This window comes from Rhinolophus sinicus, chromosome 3 (assembly GCF_057876585.1).
Source record: "Rhinolophus sinicus isolate RSI-liver-muscle chromosome 3, RSI-T2T, whole genome shotgun sequence".
In the NCBI taxonomy this organism is placed as follows: Eukaryota; Metazoa; Chordata; class Mammalia; order Chiroptera; family Rhinolophidae; genus Rhinolophus; species Rhinolophus sinicus.
Window position 1 is genome coordinate 64,809,259 of NC_142503.1, and position 22,177 is coordinate 64,831,435.

At 40.2% G+C, this 22,177-nt stretch overlaps 1 protein-coding gene across 2 annotated transcripts in view; it reads right to left on the reverse strand.

Moving 5' to 3' along the window:
- The window catches only part of LIX1 (limb and CNS expressed 1), a 49,125-nt gene that overhangs the window by 8,943 nt on the left and 18,005 nt on the right, over positions 1 to 22,177 (reverse strand). For both annotated transcript variants that reach the window (XM_074328681.2, XM_019727921.3), the window contains 2 exons: positions 5,906 to 6,046; positions 3,675 to 3,770 (listed from right to left, as the gene is read on the reverse strand). In XM_074328681.2, the coding sequence (XP_074184782.1) occupies positions 3,675 to 3,770; positions 5,906 to 6,046 (237 nt within the window). The remainder of the gene's footprint in view (positions 1 to 3,674; positions 3,771 to 5,905; positions 6,047 to 22,177) is intronic.

The following is a 22,177-nucleotide window of genomic DNA, read 5'->3' on the forward strand; positions in this document are numbered from 1 at the left end:
TCTGCTACTTTGTGGGGAGAAAATGCACACTGCTTCTCTCTGGAACTATGTCTGGGAGACTGGCTTGGTTCTGTGATTCATCAGAAATAAGAAAAACAAACACTGTAAATGGAGAACTTGAAAAACAGGTGGGCACCATCTCCCCACCCAAGAGAATGGATTTAAAAGGAAATTTGTTTATGGGATGAGGTTTTAAAAGGCGACCTGGAGAATTTAGCAAAGATATAAATAAACAACGCGTCCTTGGATTGCATTAGGCTTCAGAATAAATATATTAACCAGCTTCAGTCAAAGTCTGCCTTGAATCTGACCTTGACAAGACCCAGTGGCTAGTGCTATAACTATCCCTCCCCCCAAACATCATGCAGTTTTCTCTAAAGCAAGGCCACCTCAAAACAGGCATCCCCGCTTCCCTCCCACGAAGTGAAGGTAAGCAGAAGCCTATCACATTTCCTCTGGAGCGCTGCCTTCTTGCCAGCCCCCCTGGAAAGCCTGCCTGCAGTCAGGAGACACCAGCCTTGTTTTTATACGGAATAGTCAGCCCTAGATACAAACACACATCTATTACCTACCAGGGGTACTGAATTGCTGTGTCAGCTGCAAACAGCTCAGGTCTGTGGTCAATTCCCATGATATGCAGAAACAAGCTGATGCATTTAACCCAGGCCACCAAGAAAGGTGCCGGACCTCACAGGCAACTTAGAGCTGGCGGAAGGAAAGGCATGTGCTCCCAGGCCCTCCTTCTAGGCTGCCAGCATGCCTACTGCGGGGAGCGAGTCTGGATTTTTCCTGCCCTAACATCTTTCGCTTCCTTTGTTCCCCGTCCCGTACCCAGCCTCCTCTGTGAGGATTTATGAAGCATGATTAAAATTATTACTTCACATATTTAAATACCTTACTACAATAGACCACACAGAAAACATACAGCTCATACCAAGGCAATTAAAGTATTACGGAAAAGGTGGTGAAGTACAGCCTTTCATAGCACTTGGATGGAATTTTAAGAATTTGTTAAAGATCTTGCCATCCCCATCTTTGGCAGACTAACCCAAGTGCATTCAAACATCATTCTTGGTTTTCTGAAAATTGCTTCTGAATTACATACAAGCTACTATGTACTGGAGCAGGCAACATTCATTCTACAGTAAAAGAAGTATAGTGTTCTTTTGTCGGGGTTGGGGGAGAAACTTTAAAAAATGAGATTCTTCTTTGGGGAAATCACTATGCTAGATGCTTTATAAATGTCACGTTATGTAAGTCCCAAAAATTCCTACATCCTAGGCATTATGATTTTTATTTTATAGATGGAGAAACTGAGTTCTCAGAATGGTTAAGTTCACAGGTGGCAAGTGGTAGAGCAGGCTCTCCACACAGGTCTGTAGGATTGTTCCAAGTTTGTGTTCTTTCTTTTGTGTTATGCTACTCCCTTTATTATCATTCTTTTTAAAAACCTGTTTGACTTTAGATGGTTATGGGGGGGAAAGGACCCTTTACGTGTCCTCCTTTTTATTCTACAGCAAGTGTCCTGAAAAGTGTACCTCAGGGCAGCTACCCTGTCCTGGTCTGAAGCCTTTAGGTTAGAGACAGTTGTCAAGAGAATCCATCCAGTAGCCTCAGGCATTTCCAATAAAGCAGTCTTTCTTCAGAAAGACATATAATGACCGTTGTTAATCTTCCCTGAGCATTTACCATATGCCAGGAACAGTTCTGGGTTCTTTCTACATTGTCTCATTTAATCCTCACAGTGGTACTGTGAGGTAACCACTATGCACTACTATTATTCTCCTTGATTTATATACAAATGAGGAAACAGATTTAGAGGTGGGGAGCAGAGCCAGGCTGAAAGGGACTGGCCGCTCCAAAGCCTGGGCTCAGAACCACTGAGCTGTTGCATGCCCTTGTCTACTTCAGAGGATAGGTTTTAAAGATACCTGGTCTCTTCCAAACCAAGACAAGCAACATCAAAGGTCAGTGAGACCATAGCTACTCCAGAAGAAAACTGGATGGCTGAGGTCTTCCCAGGACGGAGTGAAGAAAGAATATTTTTGCTTTAAACAAGGGACTGATGAGGAAAAATATTGATTTTAAAGAAAGGATGGAAGAGACATATCCACCTGAAAAGTAGCTATGCCATTGTAGTTAGGAAAAGTTTGAAGGGTATCAAAGGAAGTATTTGAAAGTTGGTGACTTCGGGGTTCAGCTGTAACACCACTGTAAATTATTTCATATGAACATTGTTGTCCATAGAACTTTATATCTCTGATTGCTTCTTGGAATCTAACCTAAAAAAATAGAAATACTTGGGGTAAAGGCTCTTCATTATAACATTGCATATTGATTCCGATTAGCACTGCATGTATAATAGATGTTCAACTGCAAATTCAAATTTAGTTTTTTAGAGGGCAAACATTTCATGCCCAATTACTACTGAATCTGCCCCGTCCAATGCAGGATAATAGCTGAGAGTGTGAGCTCAGAAATCAGATGGCCTGGATCTAAACCCTGGCTCGGCCATTTGCTAAGCTATATGACACACTTCCTTCAATGATGACATGGGGATAATAAATACTCATATGTTTATTGTGAGAGTTAAATTATTATAATATTTGTTAAATACTTAGCACAATGCCAAAGTAAGCATACAATGGGGGTCAGCTATTATTGTTCTTATTGCTGTTGTTTTCAATATATTTAGTTTAGAAATAATAGATAATATAGTTCCTAAGCTCTATTATTTATCGTCTTCAGTGAATGAAAAAAGAGTTCTAGCTTGCTAAACTTTTTAATTTAGTTAACAATAGGAGGTGGCAGGTTTTGTTTAATAGAAAGACCAGAACCGAGGGCGGAATTGCTTAATAATTTCAGGCACCTTCATCTATGATTTCTGAAAATTAAGAACCAAATGGTCACAACCAACATGTCAAACTGTTTGATTTGTTTTAAGGAGGAACTCTGTACCAAAAAGCTGGTGAAATATTATAAAGTCATAAGACAGTGGTGTCCCCTACCTATTTCTTTTTTCCTTTTCTTTTTTTTTTTTTTTTTAGATTTTATTGGGGAAGAGGAACAGGACTTTATTGGGGAACAGTGTGTACTTCCAGGACTTTTTTTCCAAGTCAAGTTGTTGTCCTTTCAATCTTAGTTGTGGAGGGTGCCGTTCAGCTTCAAGTTGTTGTCCTTTCAGTCTTAGTTGTGGAGGGCACAGCTCAGCTCCAGGTCCAGTTGCCATTGCTAGTTGCAGGGGGTGCAGCCCACCATCCCTTGCGGGAGTCAAACCGGCCACCTTGTGGTTGAGAGGACACGCTCCAACCAACTGAGCCATCCGGGAGCTCAGCGGCAGCTCAGCTCAAGGTGCCGTGTTCAATCTTAGTTGCAGGGGGCGCTGCCCACCATGCCTTGCGGGACTCGAGGACCCTACCTATTTCTTAGACTTAAGTCTTTTACTTCCCATTTCCCTTTAAGAAAGCAAAGATTGCTCTTGTTTGTTTGTTTATTTTAGCCTACTGAGGTGTGGCTAGGCAGAGCTACCACGTTGGATTCTAAGAGGGTTAAATTAGAATTACCAACACACAAAAAGGAGATTTTGGGGACAGGAGGTGTTAGTGATAGGAGTGGCATTTTCCCAGGCTTCTGAATTGTGTAGCCAAACAAACATGTGGCAGGAAGTCAGGTACCTGAAATTCCAGCATGGTCTTCCCCATGTTTGACTCCAACATGTAGTGATAGGCTCCGATGCTGGTGCTGGGGTCGTCCGCGTCATCCAAAGTGCCCTAGGGAAGGAAGCCCACAAAGAAATATTATGGGTTTTTCCTCCTCTTCTCTGGGTGGTCACAAATTAATACGGTGGCCCCACAGCGATCCTTCCATTGTTGTCCTAACCCTGCAGGTATGCATTCTACAACCAAGTCTCTAGCTGATTTGGAATAAAATCCTTAATCTCACCAAAGCTCAGAGTAAAGAGGATTTTGTCATCAATTTGAATCTGGCTTTTGATTAGAATGTTAACTGATTCTATGCTCACTAAAAGAATAATTATCCCAAAGCAGAAATTTCTGTACAGGGTTTCTGTTGATGGTGACAGTAACGTTTGAGTGGTCGTCCTCTGAGGCTGCCTCCATGTGTTACTGAAATCTTGAAATGATGACCTTGCTTGGATTCTGATGAGAACCAGGCAAGATTATGTAATTGGCAGGGAAAGAATTCTCCAGTTGTAATGACTATTCATATTTTACTGCTATGATTCTTAATGGGAGCTTTTCATAATATGCTGGTGTTTGGCCTGGAGACGTGGATCTTGGTTTATAGTTTTTCACTTCTGGACCACTTAATCTTTAGAAACAATGTGGGTGGGTGAGGGGTAGAAAAAAAATTGTCCTTCTATTTTGGCAGTAAAAAAAGCTAACACAAGTTCTAGAATGGCACTGGGGTCTGCCCTTCAATATCCCATGGTCTTGGATTCCTGGGAAGGTGGGCAATGGTTTTGTGAGACTGAACATACAACTGCCAGCATCAGATAGCAGCAAATTTATAGCTTTTAAATGCAATAACATTAACACACTACTGCTGAAATATTTATGTTGGCTTTTTAAAGATCCCAGAAGAAATCCATCCAGAAGCCTGCAAACCTTATATATTCTCTTTCCTTAGAAACGTCCATGCAAAAATGATAAATTACATTTACACTGAGGGCCCCTCCCTGCTCCTGAGTAAGTGCCACACATAGAAATCAGACATCATTTTCCCAACTTCTCTTTCTCAAAGGCACTTGAAATATACAGGGCAGGAAAACAAAGGATTCCTTTCATCCTCAGGGCAGATAGAGAACAGAGGTCCCTGACTTCTCTCGCGTCCAGGCCAGGTCCACCACTCTGCCCCTTCCCTTACCTCTCCTCTGTGTGATAAGAGCATTTATGAGGGGAGAAGGAGCAAAAAGGTAAGTGCTAATGTGATAATGTCTCCTTCATGATCAGCAGCTCTTCCAGAATGAGAGAACCTTTACAGCCAGATTACGGGAATCAGAGGATGCAAATCTCCGATTGGGTTTATCCAAACTAAAGACAAGCCAGGAGTTGACTAATCCCTTTGGTAATGCCAATTCCCTGCCCTTGGAGGACACACAGGGAGACACCTGCCCCCGGGGGAACCAAGGCTTCCTCCATAGTTTATAGTTTGGAGGTCACAAGGATCAGGATCCCCAAATAATTCACGGGGCGAATCATCTACTCCTGGATTGCTGAGAAAACATCCTATCTAAATTTCTAAGACAAAGACTTCTGCCCCTAAAGCACTTTGCATTTAGTGATATCCATTACAAAAATTTTCAAAGCTCTCTGAAAGACGTAATGGATATTAAGCCTGATACTTCTAATAGTTAACAAATAATGGGCATATGGCTTTTCCCATATCTAAACAGTCAGTGTTTTCTAAAGAATGCAGATTGCAGCACCCGACACTGGCTGGGGAATTGACACTTTTAATAAGCACTTCAGATCAGTTTTAAGATTACTCAAGTTTAGGAAAGAAGTAAGCTAGTTTACCTCTAATTAAAGCAGTATTCAATTGCCTGTGTTCTCAGATGCAATTGAAGAGCATCCATGCTCCTCAAATAGCAACCATTCAAATGCACAAATCGAGGTGGATCAAATTGTCTAGCTTGATGCAAAGCTTGATAAATTGTGATCCAGGGGAGTTAAAGAATATTACTGAGAGGAGGAACAGGGAGCCAGCTCCAATTTTGTAATTTCCAGTCCACGTGTTCTTTTTGCTGAGAATTCATGATTGAATGGGCAAAAATGAAAGCGGCACAATTCTTAAAGGACGTGCTCCCTTTCCCATCTTTCCCAAGATCCAAATGCCTCAGTATTCTCAGTGCAGCCAGCCCCTCCCTTCCCTGGTGGGAACTCACGCTGGTGGAGGCAACGGCTTCCTGCACACTCTCCATGATGAATTCCTTGGTGATCCTGCGAGAGGGCAGCTCGTTGAAGAGGGAGTTGATTAGGGCCACTTTGGCGGCGTCCCGTCTGGCCTCCGCTCTACTTAAGCAGCACTAGAGGAGGGAGGGAGAAGAGGACTCACTAAAGGACTTAGCGTCTCACTGTTTTGTCCTTACCTCGAGAGGTCTCCAGACATTTCCAGTCATACATTTTCTGTCTGTACCTATTCTTTCACCCCCATTGCTAACCCCCTGACGATCATGTCGCTTTTCGTTTAGCCCTCGATGCCATGCAAAGGTCTTGGTTGGTCTTCAGATGCTCTTTGTCTCATTTCATAGTCATTGCCTGTCTACTATGCACCAGAGGCTGTGCGTACTCTGTTAATGAGTATATAACAGAAGTGATAACGGCTACTACGGTATGCTAGGTGGTTACATTCATTATCAGGGCCTTCCTCACATCTTTATTTCAGAGGGGAAAACATGTAAGAAAAATGGGAGCTACATTTAACACAGTAATTCAAGAGCACAGGTCCTGGAATCAGACTTCTTGGCTTTGGATCCCAGCTCTAGCACTTACTAACTGAGAGACCTTGGGCAAATTCATGTTTCTCTGACTCAATTTCCTCCTCTGTAAATGGGAATAATAGTAGTCCTTATGTCATAGGTGTGAGGATAGGCTCAATTAGTTAACATAGATAAAGCAGTGAGAATATTTTGCCCGTGGTAACACTCTATGAGAACATTCTAGTCTTATGCATTTTTTTTCTTTTTACCTCCAAGTTAGGGCGAGGGGGCTGCTGTCAAAATCTATTGTTTTTGCTTTTCCAGCATTTATCCCTCACCTTCCTTTTAATAACAGTTCCCTGATTTTCTTGAAGACCACTCTTTCCACCTTGCATTTCAGTCCATGCAGTGTGGGTGGCTCATGCTCCATTTGGCCTCCCTGAAGTTAGGGGCCATAGGCAACGTGTGATTAGTAACTCATTAAAATATATATATATATATATATATATATATATATATATATATATTTTTTTTTTTTTTTTTTTTTTTCCCAAACGTAACACTGCTGCCCATCCTCCTAGCCTGGCTTTCCTGTGGCTCACACAGGGCTGCTCAGTGTATCCTGATTGCTCTCTTTCCTCTTTTGACTCTCTTCTTATCAACAATAACTCCTCTTATTCAAGCTCTGGCTTGGCGTGGACCCTGGGTGTCCAGAGAGAGGGATGAAGCCCTAGGAGAACTCCACTGTCCCGGGGCCCATTCCTGTTGGAGGACCCCCGAGTGTGATGGCAGCTCTTTCCTGCAGCTCCTGTGAACTGTCTAGGGTCGTAGCCCCCGCTCTAGGACTCCTGGAGAGAAACAAGCCCCAGGAAGAGAAGCCCAGGCCCAGGTCCTGATGAGTAGGGTTGCTGAGCACCCCTGGTTCTGCCACTCAGTGATCGCGAGACCTGGGCTGCTTGAACTGGGGCAGGTTTCCTCACTGGATAAATGGAGATGCTAGGCTCTCTGATCTTCAAGCCTCCTCCTACCTAAAAGGCATGATTTGCAGAATCAGTACTGCTTGGGGACTGACGTGAAAGAACGGAAAGTACCAACGATTCCACTTCATTTGGCAGGTCTGCAGGCTCTGTGGCTTGGTAGCCGCACTGGGTGAAAGCCAAACCCCGCCAGTTTGCTCTCAGCCCAGCCCTGCCTCGACCTCATCTGCCCAACGCTGACCATCCATGCACTGACCAAGGCCCACTCCAAACACATGCTCTTGTGTCCTCCAGAGGCCGCTTCTCCTCTTCATCTCCACAAACCCAGGATGAGTCGCCTGAGGTCAGGCCCCGGCCCCCTCTGACTTTCTCAGTTGTGGCTACTATTGTGATCATCTTGTACTCGACTGCAGATGACTTCCTCCTGCCCTCTCCAGGCCTGCGGAGGGACCCTTATACTCTTCTTGAGTATCCTCCAGAGTACCTACCCCCAGGGTCAGTGCTTGGTAGTGCTCACACATGCTTAGTCCACTGATGAAGTAATGACAAGACATCTGAAATGGTTGGAATATGATACCAAGGAGGATGGGGGGAGAAAAGGTGTCAGGACCCTGACAAAATAGAATAACTAAACGTAGCTATTTTAACTAACAACACAAAGAGATTTATAATACCTCCATTACATAAAGAATTGAACTAAAGTTCTGAAATGTATGTGGAAAGTAGTTTGGGGTTTTGCTCCTGAGTGTTGATGATATACAAGTAGGTTTTGGGGTAGCTTCAGGTAGCAGCAAAGCTATTCAAAGTTTAGATCTCTCCCAAGGTTTAGGCCACCTGTATTAAACTGGGGAAGGGGTGGTGTCTGGGCAGAGAAGTTGGCTGTGCATTGTAGACTTGGCTGGGAATTCATGGGACATCGAGTTTTGAGTCATCAGTATTTCCCTGAAGCTTGGATGTCACCTCTTCCAGGAAGCCTTCCCTGACCTCTCCCAAGGCCAGGCTGGGAGGACCGCTGTCCATCACAGGCACTCATCACAGTGCCATGTAATTGTCTGCTAGTGCTGCATCCCCAGACTCCAAACTGTGTGCAACCTCAGGGCAGAGCCTGTGACTTAGTCATCTTTATGTCTCTGCATCTGCAATATAGTTTGTTGATGAATAACTGAATGCAGACTAGGAAATTCAAACATAAGTCACTAGTACACCTGATAAAATGTTCAAGAAATCCTCTTAAAGAGAAGAATTAAAGATATGAGTATATACTTACCATTTTTTAAAAGTCCCACTTCAATAGTATGCATAACCCAGTAATATAAAAATATATTGATACCTGAATTTCAGAGGGACAATGGGCCATTAATTTCAGACACTCTGAGATTACCATTTTTTGCCTGGGTATAAGATGCTTATTATTCTTTGGAAAATCAGTTCCTCATTAAAAAGCAAACAAAGTTTTTGCAAATATTACCTGACAGCTACAGGAGCAGCTCATTTTAATAGGAATTTGCTTTATAAAATCTATACTAGAACCATTGAGGGTTTTAGGATTTAGAGAATTAGATTCAGATCTGGGCACTCTTAAGAAACTTTATATAACTTTCTATCTAAATAATAGCAATTTAAATCATCTTTCATAGAGAGAGACCTAGTAAACACTACTTAGATAAAAGAAGCTATCTATTTTAAGTAAGACCAGCTAAGTACTAGATCAAAGGCGCCACATACGTTTACAACAAAATGGCACTACTTTTGAGATCAAAGTGCTGCCTGGCTGAGAGAACAGAAAGAGCCTTTACCCAGAAAGCATGAAAAAGGACTACGGAGACTTAACCAATATCAAGATTTTAAAGCAGACACATGTCTTTACTTATTTTATTGTTTCAATGTACAGAATCTTTGGTTAAAACAGGAGAGAAAGTGTACCAATTAATAAGTACATAAAATAAAATAAATTCTGAGCCATTAAAGGGCTTTTCTTGCTATTGTTCTTTGCATTTCTGAAAGACAAGTACTTCAAAATGTTTATAATGTTAACCAGCCGCTTTTTTTCTAAAATTTGGAGCTAAAAATCCAAGCCAGTAAAGGTTGTATATTTTTCTTTAGGTCTTTTAATGGGGCTTCTCAAACCATAAGGACCTGTGCTTGGGCAAGAAATGTAGCCAAAAGCAACCTACTTGGCAAATTTAAATCAGAGTGTGGACTCTGCTATAAGAACAGACACTGTTCGAGTTACCATCAAACAGTGGGAAACGCTGCAAGAAAATAAAATATAGTAAGTGACAGGATGTTTTATTGATGTGTCCAAACCGGTGCTCAAAGACATCAGTTGGGGAGTGAGTGAAGTATGATGTTATTTCAAAGCAACTTCCAGCTAGAATTAGACTTCCCAGATTGTATGGTTTATTCTTGCTGTTTTTCAGCCAGACCCCAATCATAAATACAGATTTGTAAACCGTGCCTTATCCGCTCACCATTTTTACTTGTTAATATAGAGAGACAACTTCTGTCCTTTGCACTTTGTGAAAGTGCAGAGCGGGAATATTTAATAGTTGAGATTTTACTGAAGTCAGCTGTGGATTTCTGAGGCATGTGGAACCACATGCTCTGCAAGTGGCTAGCAGACCCCACTCAGACATTTATCTTGATGCTTAGATGTCTTTCATTTGCTCGTAGGTTATAAACCACTACAATCATTTCAAAGCCTCCTGGATCTAATCTAAATTAAAGTAAAAAAAAAAAAAAATTCAGAGCGTCTGCGGCACTGCTCAGGAAAACTCTATAAAGGCAGTGGTAGCCAGCCTCTGGGATAGCCCCCCTTTTAATGAGGAACTGATCTCTGTCTCCTGGTAGTCACACCCTTATGAAATCTCCTCTCACACTGGGCCAGGGTTGGGCTGTGTAACCAGTAGAATGTGACAGAAGTTATGGTATGTCACTTTAGTTATTCAATTACAAAAGACACTGTGGCTTCTGTCTTGGTCACACTTGCTTTCTCTGTTGGATCACTTGCTCTGGGGAAAGTCAGCTGCCATGTTGTGAGCAGTCGTACAGAAAAGGCACACATAGTAAGAAGCTAATACCTTCTGCCAATAGCCATCTGAGGGAGATTGGAAACTGATCTTCCAGACCCAATCAAGCCTGCAGAGGAATGCAGTTTCAACTGACAACCTTCAGGAGACTCTGAGCCAGAACTACCCAACTAAGCTGCTTCCAGACTCCGGGTCCTCAAAAACAGGATGACACATTTTGAGTTTTGGGGCAACTTGTTACCCAGCCATAGCTAAGTAAAATAAAGGGTTTGTTTACATCAGATAACTGGGAACTCTTTCAGCCCACCTTTGAGGGAGAGTCCAATAATAGTAATCTTCATTGCTGACACTGTGTGCTGGGTGCTGAGCTAAGCACTTTATGTTTATTGTCACATTTCATTATTACCACAATCCTATGAGGTTGGCTTTGTTGTTACCCTTACTTTGCAGATGGGGAAACAGAGGTTACATGTCCCAAGGTCATACAACTTAAAAAGTGACCAAAACAAGATTAAATTCCAGGTCTGACTTGAGCATCCAAATTTTTAACCACTACATTATTTTGCTTGTCACAGAAATGGTCACTCACCTTGGAATAGAAAGAATTTATAATTTGGCTAAAGTCTCACAGCATTTCCCAAATCAGTATAGTACTTTAACCAAAGCTCCAACCTTGATATTCCATGGGTCATTTGACACAAGACTCCACGAGTGTCTCTTCCCACCCGGCATGATGAACTCAAGTTCGTTTAGAAGACAGCTAACTGAGGAGGGGGATATACTGACAATGATTACAATATTCCCTTCCCTCCTATTGTCCTTTTGATGCTTTTCTCTACCTGGACTGTAGGTAGAAAGAAAATGGAGAGAGAAAGGCCAGCTGTGACTAGACCAGAAGATCAAATGTCATCTTCTGGAGGAAGTTTCTCGTGCTTCTGGAAGTGACCCCTTGATTAAGTGTGAGGCCAAGAGAATTTGGGATTTTATCACATAAGATTACTCAGAAAAAAAGAGAAGTGTTTCATAAGTCATCAAGAGCAAAAGTCATTTAAGTGAAACTTCCCAAACTCCACTGGATAAGAAATTCTCCCAAGACCTGCTCATTCTGGCCTTGTATTTCATTTTGGATGATATGTCACCACCAAGCAACCGGGAACCCACTGGGTACAGTATGAAGACCATTGCTAAGCCTAGGCCAGGGCTCTGAAACAATAGTTCAAACACTTTAGCGTTCAGAGTTAAGATCACCTGTGGAAGTTATTATAGAGGCACGTTCCCAGGCCCCAGTCTGACCTACTGAACCAGAGCATCTTCAGATGGATCATGGTGGTGATGGTGGTGATGGTGGTGATGGTGGTGGTGGTGGTGGTGCGGTCCTGCATTTTAACAAGCTTATCAGGTGATTCTGAGGCAGGTGGAGCCAGGACTATTCTTAGAGGAATGCTGCTTTAGCTTCTGTCCCTTCTGTGTCTCATTTCTAATTTGGCAGGGGCAGAGTCAGGTTTTGTGGTATCGGAAGCAATTGGGATGCTTGTTTAAGAAAAACAATATAAAATTACAAATGAAAAAATGGACGTTGTGATTTGGAAGGAGCTTCATTGGCTTCATCGTTGAAAAGGAAAACTCTCTTCTCTACTATACTGTAACACTACGTGTCTATGCTATAGTCACCAAACGTTTCGGGGAACACCCACTTCTTCTCTGACATGAGCTGGGTGTCATACAATTTAACTTAATTCTGAAACTATCTACCTGGAGATAGCATCGGATCTCACAGATTAATGGCTACAGTCCTACAAGACTGCCCCCATTTCAGACACTAATTACAAGTCCAGGTTGTCACCTGCGTTTCTGATCAACCAGCTAAAAATGAGAGGTTCCCACAACCCCCTCTTTTGGCTCCATCATTGCTAGAATGGCTCACAGAACTTAGGAAAACAATTTGCTTACTAGATTACTGATTTATTGTAAAAGGAACAGACAGAGGAAGAAATTCATAGGGCAAGGTATGTGGGAAGGGGCTCAGAGCTTCCATGCCCTCTCTAGGCGCACCACCCTCCCAGCTCTGCCATATGTATTACAACCTAGAAGCTCTCCGAAGCCCATCATTTAGGAATCGTATGGAGGCTTCATAATGTAGGCATGATTGCTTAATTCTTCATCATTGGTGATTAAGTCAATCTTCAGCCCTCTCCCCTCTGAGGAGGTCAGAGGATGGGGCTGAATGTTCCAATCCTCTAATCACCAGGTTGGTTTCACTAGCAACCAGTCCCCATCTCTAGGGGCTTTCCAAAAGGTACCTTATTGACATAAACTCAGGTATGGTAGAAAGGGGTTTTGTTACGAATAAAGAAAGGTATCTTTATCATTCTTATCACTTAGGAAATTCCAAGGGTTTTAGGAGTTCTGTGCCAGGAACAAGGATAAAAACCAAATATATGTATATTTTTTATTATAAGTCACAATACCACAATGGTAAATCCACCTCTTCTAACATCAAAAATGCTAATTTTTCACTAGAGAAATTGCTTCTACCCAAGAGTTAAGGAAAGTAGTGTTTGGATTGAAAAATAAAAAATCCTTTCTGACAAGTCTAATATTAGGCCCCTAGGAAGTATATAAGCCTTGCTGACTTAACTGAGGTCTCAATTTTCTTTTTCTGCTCAGCAGGTTTTATATCTTTCCTGATAATTTTCTGCAGTGTCATGCTATGCAACAGAAAATTAATCAGCCAAGATTAATTTGTGGGCCAGTAGGCTGTCCCCAAATAGACCAGTGGCTAATCAGTTTTTTAGCATGTACAGAAGTTCTTAAATTAATTGAAATAACATTTTGGTAGTCATGTACATGTTATAAAAATAGAAATGCCTAACAAGAAACTAGTTTTATTGTTAATTATTTCTTAAGTACTTTAAAATTGTTGATAAGTGTGTTACCATTCGTAGGAAAACCTTATAGCTAGGCTGACACAATTGAGACTGAACAATTACTTTCCTGATAGTCCTCACTTGATTAATAATTTTTTCCCCATGCTTTGTATTGGAAAACAAGCAGGATGCATGTGTTGAGTAACTGTTTCTGGACCTCAAAATTTTACTGTACATACGTCCCAACTAAACTGCTTTCTTTAGGAAAGCATGTGGAGAGATATCAGTATAAGTAACCTCTCTCCATTCTAAACATACAACAGTCTTCTTAGAATTATTCATATCTTTATTTTAAAGACATCAAGAGGAAAAATAGGTCTGCAGATCGAAAATGTATAAAATCTCAAGTTAGGCCACTTTACGTGCCTACCAAGTGTAGCCGAGGAGTTTAAAAATCGTCTATAAGGAGTGAGCTTTTTAAAGAAGAGTAATGTAATATAGCAAATGTGACCAATTGTATCTCTGTAGCTTAAGATGTCCTCCCTGGGGTCAAGGGCAGGTCAGTGTTATTTAGGTGGCATTCGCTCGAAAGCATATGGTGCCCAACGGGCTCTCCCCAGCTGGGACTATGCAGGTGGAAAAACCAAATAAACTGACTCTGTGAGAGGTGAGAATTCTTGCCCATATCCTGTAGGCTGTCAAGTCTGTCATTCAGGTGGTTGGGAACGGTTTGCTTTTGTGATTTGGAGTCCAAGTCTCAGCAAGTGACTTGCAGAGTGTGTATGACCTGACAGCTCTGGTCAGTGTCACCCACACCTCGGTTTCATCCTGACAGCAAGCCATCAGCACAAAGAATGCCACAAACCAGGCCCTGCTGCTAATTGTCCCCCTTTCAGTTCTTTAAGACCTTGACTGCCCTGGTCTAAGCATGAACATTTGCATGTGTTCCAATTTATCTAATTGTGGCTATATTAGCATTTTTCGCCCCCTTCCAGATGGTGATGTGAAAAAGGGCAACCGTTGGGACTCAGTCACCCAAGTTAATATCGTGTCTCTTTCTCCGTAGGCCAGGCTGGCTGCAAATACATTGGGAACAATTTGGAGCTCTGTTTTGTGCTGGGAATGGGGGTCTTTGCTAGGTATGGGGGAGGGGAATGGTCTGGGAGTCCAATTTTCAGAGAAAACTCACCAGTTCCTGTCAACTGAAAGAAACGTTTCATGCACATGGTGGGTCAGAATGTTAGTTTTATAATATAAACCACCTGGCCTCCTCCTCATTTACCTCTGCCGCAAATGCTATTCTACCACATACCTAGACCAAGGTCCCTGGTAACTATTACAAAACCATGTTGTGTTTTGCTCCTTGTGGTTTTTTTTTTTTTTTTTTTTCTTCTTTTTCTTTTTTCAAGTTAAGGTGAAGACAAGATGAATTGATCAGGGCTCAAAGTTTTGGTTTATTTTTATAGTTGCTTTGATGTAAAAGGACTTGGCTCTGATTGCCCTGCGAGGATGGTGGGGGGCTGGGGAAAAATGGAGTCAGCCTTTCTTCCTCACTCAGCAACTCCTGAGACAGTGAGCATCTTCCTAAAGCTTATCAACTAAGGGCCGCGAGTCCAGTCTCCTCTGGAGATAATCCCAAGTCTTCGTTTACCATGGAGCTTTTTCCCAAGTGTTCCTTTCACTAAACTCTGCTAGTCTATTTGGAGGCCACGCACCGTTATTCACTTTGCTCGATAAGAAAAGACACAGATGAAGGGCTGGGGAATAAACAGGAGGTCTCATTAAAATAATATACACTCCCAGCTTTCAGGGGCAAGTCATTGAAGTCTGATCACTAACTAACATATGACTTTCAAATGGGAAGGGGTTATAACTAATCTTCCTAACTTGGGGTCTTATTAGCTACAAAATAGGATGCTTTCCTGTGGATATTTCTAACAGGAAATACCTCCTTTAGAAGTTAAGTTACATTGCATAGCATCGTGCATCTGTGTCAAGGAATACAGCTCTAGAGACAGAGAAGAAAGAAAGAGATCATGGCTGATTTCAAGTTGAAATACAGCATTAGTGCAGGGCAATAGTCTCAATTTTATGGCAGAAACTAACTCTCTGTTTGGGGCATGGAATGTTAAGGCTAGGCTTTATTTAATAACCGGTAAAAAGAGAGCATTACAATTCCATTTAGTCAAGTCTATGAATTAATCAAATTTTCTCTTAGTCCTTCTCTCCTGGGAAAAACTTAATTTTATAAACTTAGCTCATTGTGATTTAAATATACGTTTAATTCCCTGGACTTTGAGAACAATCATTCCATGCATGGGAGAATAAAATATGTGTTTTATATCTGATAACAAAGATGAAATATTCTTAGCCTTAAGTAACTAAAACAAAACAAAATTAAACACCCCTATCTTTCTTCTAGCTAGTATGCACCTTCGAAAAGTAGTTTTTCTAGGTATCTTCATAGGCCAAGGCTTTGGTTTGAAAAACTAAGTGGCATAAAAATTAAGAGCTCTTTGGAGACAGAGCTTTGCAAGGAATTTATCTGCTGGGACTGTTCCATCTCACAGCTCCCCACTGTGTAGCCCTGTTATGCAACACCAAATATTGGTTGAAAACAAACAAACAAAAAACCCACGAAAAACAAAAAAAATATCAATCGATGGATTGCCTATGGAAATATTACATATCTCAATTTCATGTGGTGCCTCATGTTGTAAAAATAGCCTAAGTACCTGACCCCAATGTTCAACACCTATATTTTCTGTGAAGCCATTTTAGCAACAAAAGACTTATGTGAAAAAGATATGATACTGCAATGAATTACCGTCCTACACTTCAAGTAAATTGAGCTATTGCATCAACGTTTTAGCCAGAAGAAGCATTTTTTATTCAGTTATAACTCATGCACATAAATAGTCACATGGGCTAGTACTATACCCAAAGGAATGACTGCTTTTTATTCCAAATAAGAATAAAATCAATTAATCCAAATCACTCTACCAGACTATATGGCAGACCATGTCACTGGCTTGAAAACAAAACTTGAATCACAAACCTTTTAATCAAAATGTAAAATAAGATAAAATACTCAATTAAGTTCCCCTTTTGGATTTGGAAACAAAAACAGCTGCTGAAACAATGAGTAGCTTTCCTTCTGAGTTTATTGAGAGGGGAGACTGACGTTGATCTGATGCCTCTTGTGCTGTTCTTATTGTAAAAAAAATGGAAATTACTGCAAGTTTTCATGGTCATGATATGTGGCTAGGGAAGGATTAACTGCCTAGACAAAAATGGCATACAGAAAATAGGTCTAAAATGCATGAATTCCTACTTAATGCCTGTAATATCAGAAGATGGTTTCTTTTATAAAAGACACAGTAAGGCCTAATATGTTTCAATATAACTTTGTAAAAGAAAAATAATTTAGTCTCAATAGACCATTTTATTTATTGTTTAGAAATTCAAAGATGAATCATTTTTTCACTTCTCTTTTCCTCTACTATAGTAATTTATGAAGGCATGGTTTAAAGGCAGGATTATGGCTGTTTTCTTTACCTCTGGCTCTGTTTTTTTGTAGATTGTGATGTCAAGACTAACTGAAAATTCTTTAATTAGTCTTCTTGGACACAGCCTCCCATTTATTTCAATAGGAGGTTTCTTTGCATAAAACTAGTAGTTTGTGTCCATCAGAGCCTTTTGACTGCTTTCCTTTGATTAATCAGAAAACTAAAGCTCAGTCTGAATACCACTTTTCTAAAGAGTGAATGAGCATAATCTCTTACAGCTTCCATGAAACCAGAGGGATTAATCCTGCTGCAATCCAGTCCCATACTCCACTTCAAGTATTTTCAATTACTTGGCACCATTGGAGGTGACGTCCACGGCTCAGTAAGAAGGCTACTGCTGGCATAATGGTTTCTCCATGTCTCAGCACATGGTCTTGGCATTAATGATCCATCGTGAAATGATTTGCAATGCACGAGGGTGACATTTGATTACGTGAAAGGCATTGCAGGAATGAGCATGTACGCTCTCACAGGCCAGCTGCTGGCAAAACGTGATGAAATGTTATAGGGTGAAAACAGCATTTAAGAGGGTTTCTGAACTGACCAAGAAAAGTGCAAAGACGTTGCTTTAGGGGAATCTCCCTTCCTTCCTTTCGTCCTTCCTTTTTCTCCCCTCTTCTCTCCTCTCTCCTCTCTCTCTCTCCCTCTCTCTCTCTCTCTCTCTCTCTCTCTCTCTCTCTCTCTTTCTCTCTCTGTCTTTCTTTTCTTCGTCCTGATTTTCCTTTCTCAAATCATATTTTGGAGGGCCAAATGGGTTAAGGGGCCAGAATTGGCAGCCAATTACCAAAACACATTTTCAAAATATATTTGATTCAGGAAATTCTGGATCTTTTAAAGCAAGGATGTTAACAATCCTCCTGAGAACCTTAAAATATGATGATTTAAACATAAGGAAAAGGAGACCCTGAAATGATCGGCAAGATCACCAAAGAGGACTCCCTGCTGAAGAGGTCAGTTTTTGCATTTTGTTTTCTATTTTTTAAAGACCACAAAGAGGATGCTGAATGTACTACCTAAGGGAAAGCCTATCATTTAGGGTAGAAATTTATGAGGCAATTGGGAAATTCATATTTCTCAAGGTAGCGAAAATAAAAACAAAAACAAGAACATTAGACTCATATCCTCTAGATCCATTCACTGACCTGCCAAATACATTATATTCTAGATAGATTGTAATAAGTGTATTTATTACATATGAACAAATATAATGCACACCTGGGTGTGAGTGTGGCCAAGTTTGGGTTATTTATGGTAATGGGTACAGAGTCGAACGTAAGTTTCTAATGCATAAATTAAATGCAGAGCGAATTAGAAGGTTTTTAAAAATCAATACTTTCAAAATAATCTACTTCCAAAACTTTTACCACAGATATGAACATAACGTCAGCTGAGTTAGGAGAAATATCTTAGTTCATATATTATATGCTAGTATGTACTATTTTGTATATCAATCGTGATTATATACAAAAATGGAGAAATATAAACTTCATTGATTCTTGAGATGTGTTACTCATTCATTTCGCTATTCATTCAACAAAATTTATTAGGCACTTAATACATGAAAGCACAGTACTTGGAATCATAGGGATATAAGAATACAGGTCCTGTCCCTGAGACATTCACATTTTATTATAGAGACAGAACATGCACATTAATAGCTGTAGCATACGGAAAAAACACCTAAAATACTAGAAGAGAGACAGAGAAAATGTTTTGGGAAATCAGAGGAGGTAGAGATATCTAGCAGGGAGATTTGGGGAACAGTCATGGAGACTAGAACGTTTAAGTGGCTTCCTGGAAGATGGGCAGGATTCAGACATGAAGAGAAGGAGGCAACAGCACCTCATGATTAGGGTCACGGTGTGAGTGTGGGGATGGCTAAAAGAGATCAAAGCAGGGATGAGAAATAGTAAGGCTGAAGCACTGAGTGTCATAAGAGGAATTCAGGGAGATGAAGCTGGAAGGGAATGTTGGGGCCAATTGTAGAGTCTCTATTGTCAGTATAAGGAATTTAGGTTTTAATAAGAAGGTAATCAGGAGCCACTAAAGCCTTTAAAAAACAAACAAAACAACTTTTTATTTTAAAATAAATTTGACTTACAGAAGAGTTTTGAAGATAATACAGAGAGTCCCCAGGAAGTAGTCAATATCATCTAAGTGCTCAGGTTTTAAAAATATAATTATTTATGTAGCATCTTTTATTACACTCCTATAATGGCACCCCCTTTCTCATGCTTAGTGTAGCACATATGTCTTGGTTTTTTTTTTCTTACTCAGAAATGCCAAAGATTTGTCTTTCTTACTTACATTTTCAAAGAAATCGTTCTTGGTTTTGTTGAGCAAGTTTTTCATTTTTTGTTCTATTTCATCAACTCCCCCTAAGCTACCCTAACATATACATTCAATCTATGTTAAAAAAAAAATTAAAAAAATGAACAGTGAGCTCAATGTATGACTTCTGTGTCAAAAATAAAAGTCCCTTGATTCATCTTTTAAGCAGAACGGTATCTCTAAGTCCCACATATCCATATCGTTGTGTGATTATTTTGTCATGATCCTGCGTGTGATATGATAGGCCATTTCAATATAACATTTTGTGCTTTTCTTTAACTCAAAGAAAATTGCTTCTGTTACTTATCTCCTTCCTTCTATTTCCTTTGTCTCTTTCTAGAACTCTTATTATACTAATGTTTACTTACCATGATTTATCTCCAGGTCTCCTGTATTATCTTTTTCCGTTTCTTTGTCTTTTGCACTAAGTTCTAGAGGATTTACTTTACTATATATTTTGTAACCTTATTATTCTTTACTAATTTGGCTGTAATATCTATGTCCACTCACCTGTTTACTCCTCTTTTATTTATTTACTTTTATTGTTTTAATTTGGCAATCATATTTTAAATTTCCTGTTCCCTGTTTGCTTCTTTGTGCATAACTATTTTAGGGATAAATGTCCTCCCATAATTTTTGAGAATACTCATTGTAATACTCTCTTATGTCCTCTGCTGCTTGGATTATTTCTGTTCTTTGGCTTGCTTGCCTTGACCTTTTCTCTTTTGCTTTTTGGCTTTCTTCAAATGCTGGTGATCTTTTTTGTTTGTTTGCTTGTTTGTTTTGTTTAGTCTGTTCTTTAGATTCCACGTGTAAGTGAGATCATATGGGTATTTGTCGTCGTTCTCTGTCTGACTTATTTTACTTAGCATAATATCCTCTAGGTCCATTCATGTTCTCACAAATGGTAAGGTTTCGTTTTTTTTATGGCTGAGTAATATTCCATTTTGTATAATACATGTATTACATGTTCTTTATCCAGTCATCTATTGATGGACACTTAGGTTGTTCCCATATCTAGACTATTGTAAACAGTGCTGCAGTGAACATAGGGAGGCATATTTCTTTTCAAATTAGTGGTTTGGCTTTCTTCAGATAAATATCCAGGAGTGGAATTGCTGGATCATAAGGTAGTTCTATTTCTAATTTTTTGAGGACCCTCCAAACTGTTTTCCATAGTGGCTGCACCAATTTGCAATCCCACCAACAGTGCACAAGGGTTCCCTTTTCTCCACATCCTCGCCAACACTTGATTTTTTATTTATTGATGATAGCCATCCTGACAGATGTGAGGTGATAGCTCATTGTGGTTTTAATTTGCATTTCTCTGATGATTAGTGACATTGAGCATCTTTATTTTATGTCTATTGGTCATTTGTATGTCCTCTTCAGATGTCTGGTGATCTTTAGTTCATTAACATTCATGGGTGAAGAAATAGATGCAATTAGGTGGCTGGCAAGACCTTGCTTTGTGGCTGAGTAGCTCTGTTTCCCTAGGATGTCTCCCCTGAAATGGACAGTCTGACGGGAACTCTGTCTGAGTGGGCAGACTTCACCTTAGGATGTTCAGTGATGGAACTGCAGGCTCCCTTCCTCATCTGCTGCTTTTCTCCACGCTTCCCTGCCCCTCATCCTGGTCTAAGTGTCTGGGGCTATACCAAGCTCTGTCCTGAGGCTTCTAGACCCACTTTCAAATCATCCTCATCAGACAATTCACTTTCATTAGTCAGAGGTCAAAATCCTCTGGTGAACATTGCTCAGGGTAGCAGAAGGCAGAGCCTCAATGGCTGACTGGGTCAGAAGTTTTGAAAGCAGATTTTAATTAGTCTTAAAATTACCCCATGTTACTGCCAGAATAATCCTTCTGAAACAAATTTGAATACAATCACTTTCCTGCTAAGAATCCTTCCAGCATTCTGAATTCATATAGAAGAAAGCCTATTCTCCTTTGCAAAGCATGAAGATCCCTTATGGTTTGATATGAGAGCATAACCATCATCTCTTATAACTTCCCTGCCATAGGCACACTTAGGCTCCCCAAATTCTGGAAGTGCTTGTGGTTTTCTTTTGGTCTATGCCTTTGCACACACTGTTCCCTATGCTAAGAATGTCATCTTCTCCTTACCAACTAGAAAAGACACCCCGAACTGCACATCTCAGCTTGTGGTCGCATTCCCTGTGAATCCTTCTTTGACTCCTCCTAGGTGTACATAGGTTTGTGGGTCTATTTATTAAACTATATCCTTCCCTAGCTCCACAAAATATCCAAAATCACATAAAACAGGTAACAAGATCAAATAAATGAGTGAGACACAGTAAGTTCAAAGGGAGAGTAAAGGTAGAAATAGAAATAATATAAAGTATGAGATTAGTCCTAAAAATTACATGATGTAAGTTCTGTCAACTTAAACTACAAAGAGGTAGACTGAAAATCTACCGCTGGGCTTCCGACTTGTCAAAGCTAAGAGAGAAACTTGACTGCTTGTGAGTTTGACATTGCCTATAAACTATAAATAAAGTATTTTGCCAGTTATTGAAAATTGAAAGATGGTTTACTGTACTAAAGGAGTACTTATAAAGGTGACTGGTAAACTGAGAAGTTCCTTCCTTTATACTTTCATTGACCCTCAAATATAACTCTGTGTTATTACTATAATATTTTTATAGATTGATTTCCTCCATGTATGGACCATATCCTTAGTAGTTGGCCCTATGCTTAATATTTCCTAGTCATTCAATGAGTATTTGTTATACACACTGGATAACCAGATGTTGATGGTTAAAGCAGGCAAATGTTTTTGTGTGAGTAGGTATATAACTAGAAATGAATCATCATTTACATCTATCATAAATATAAGAAATATCTAACCAACTGGGAGTCTTTTGAATAATTACGAAAACAATCGTTGGGATACCGATAATGTACCAAATAAACACATAGCATGTGTATCTCATGATTCCTGAC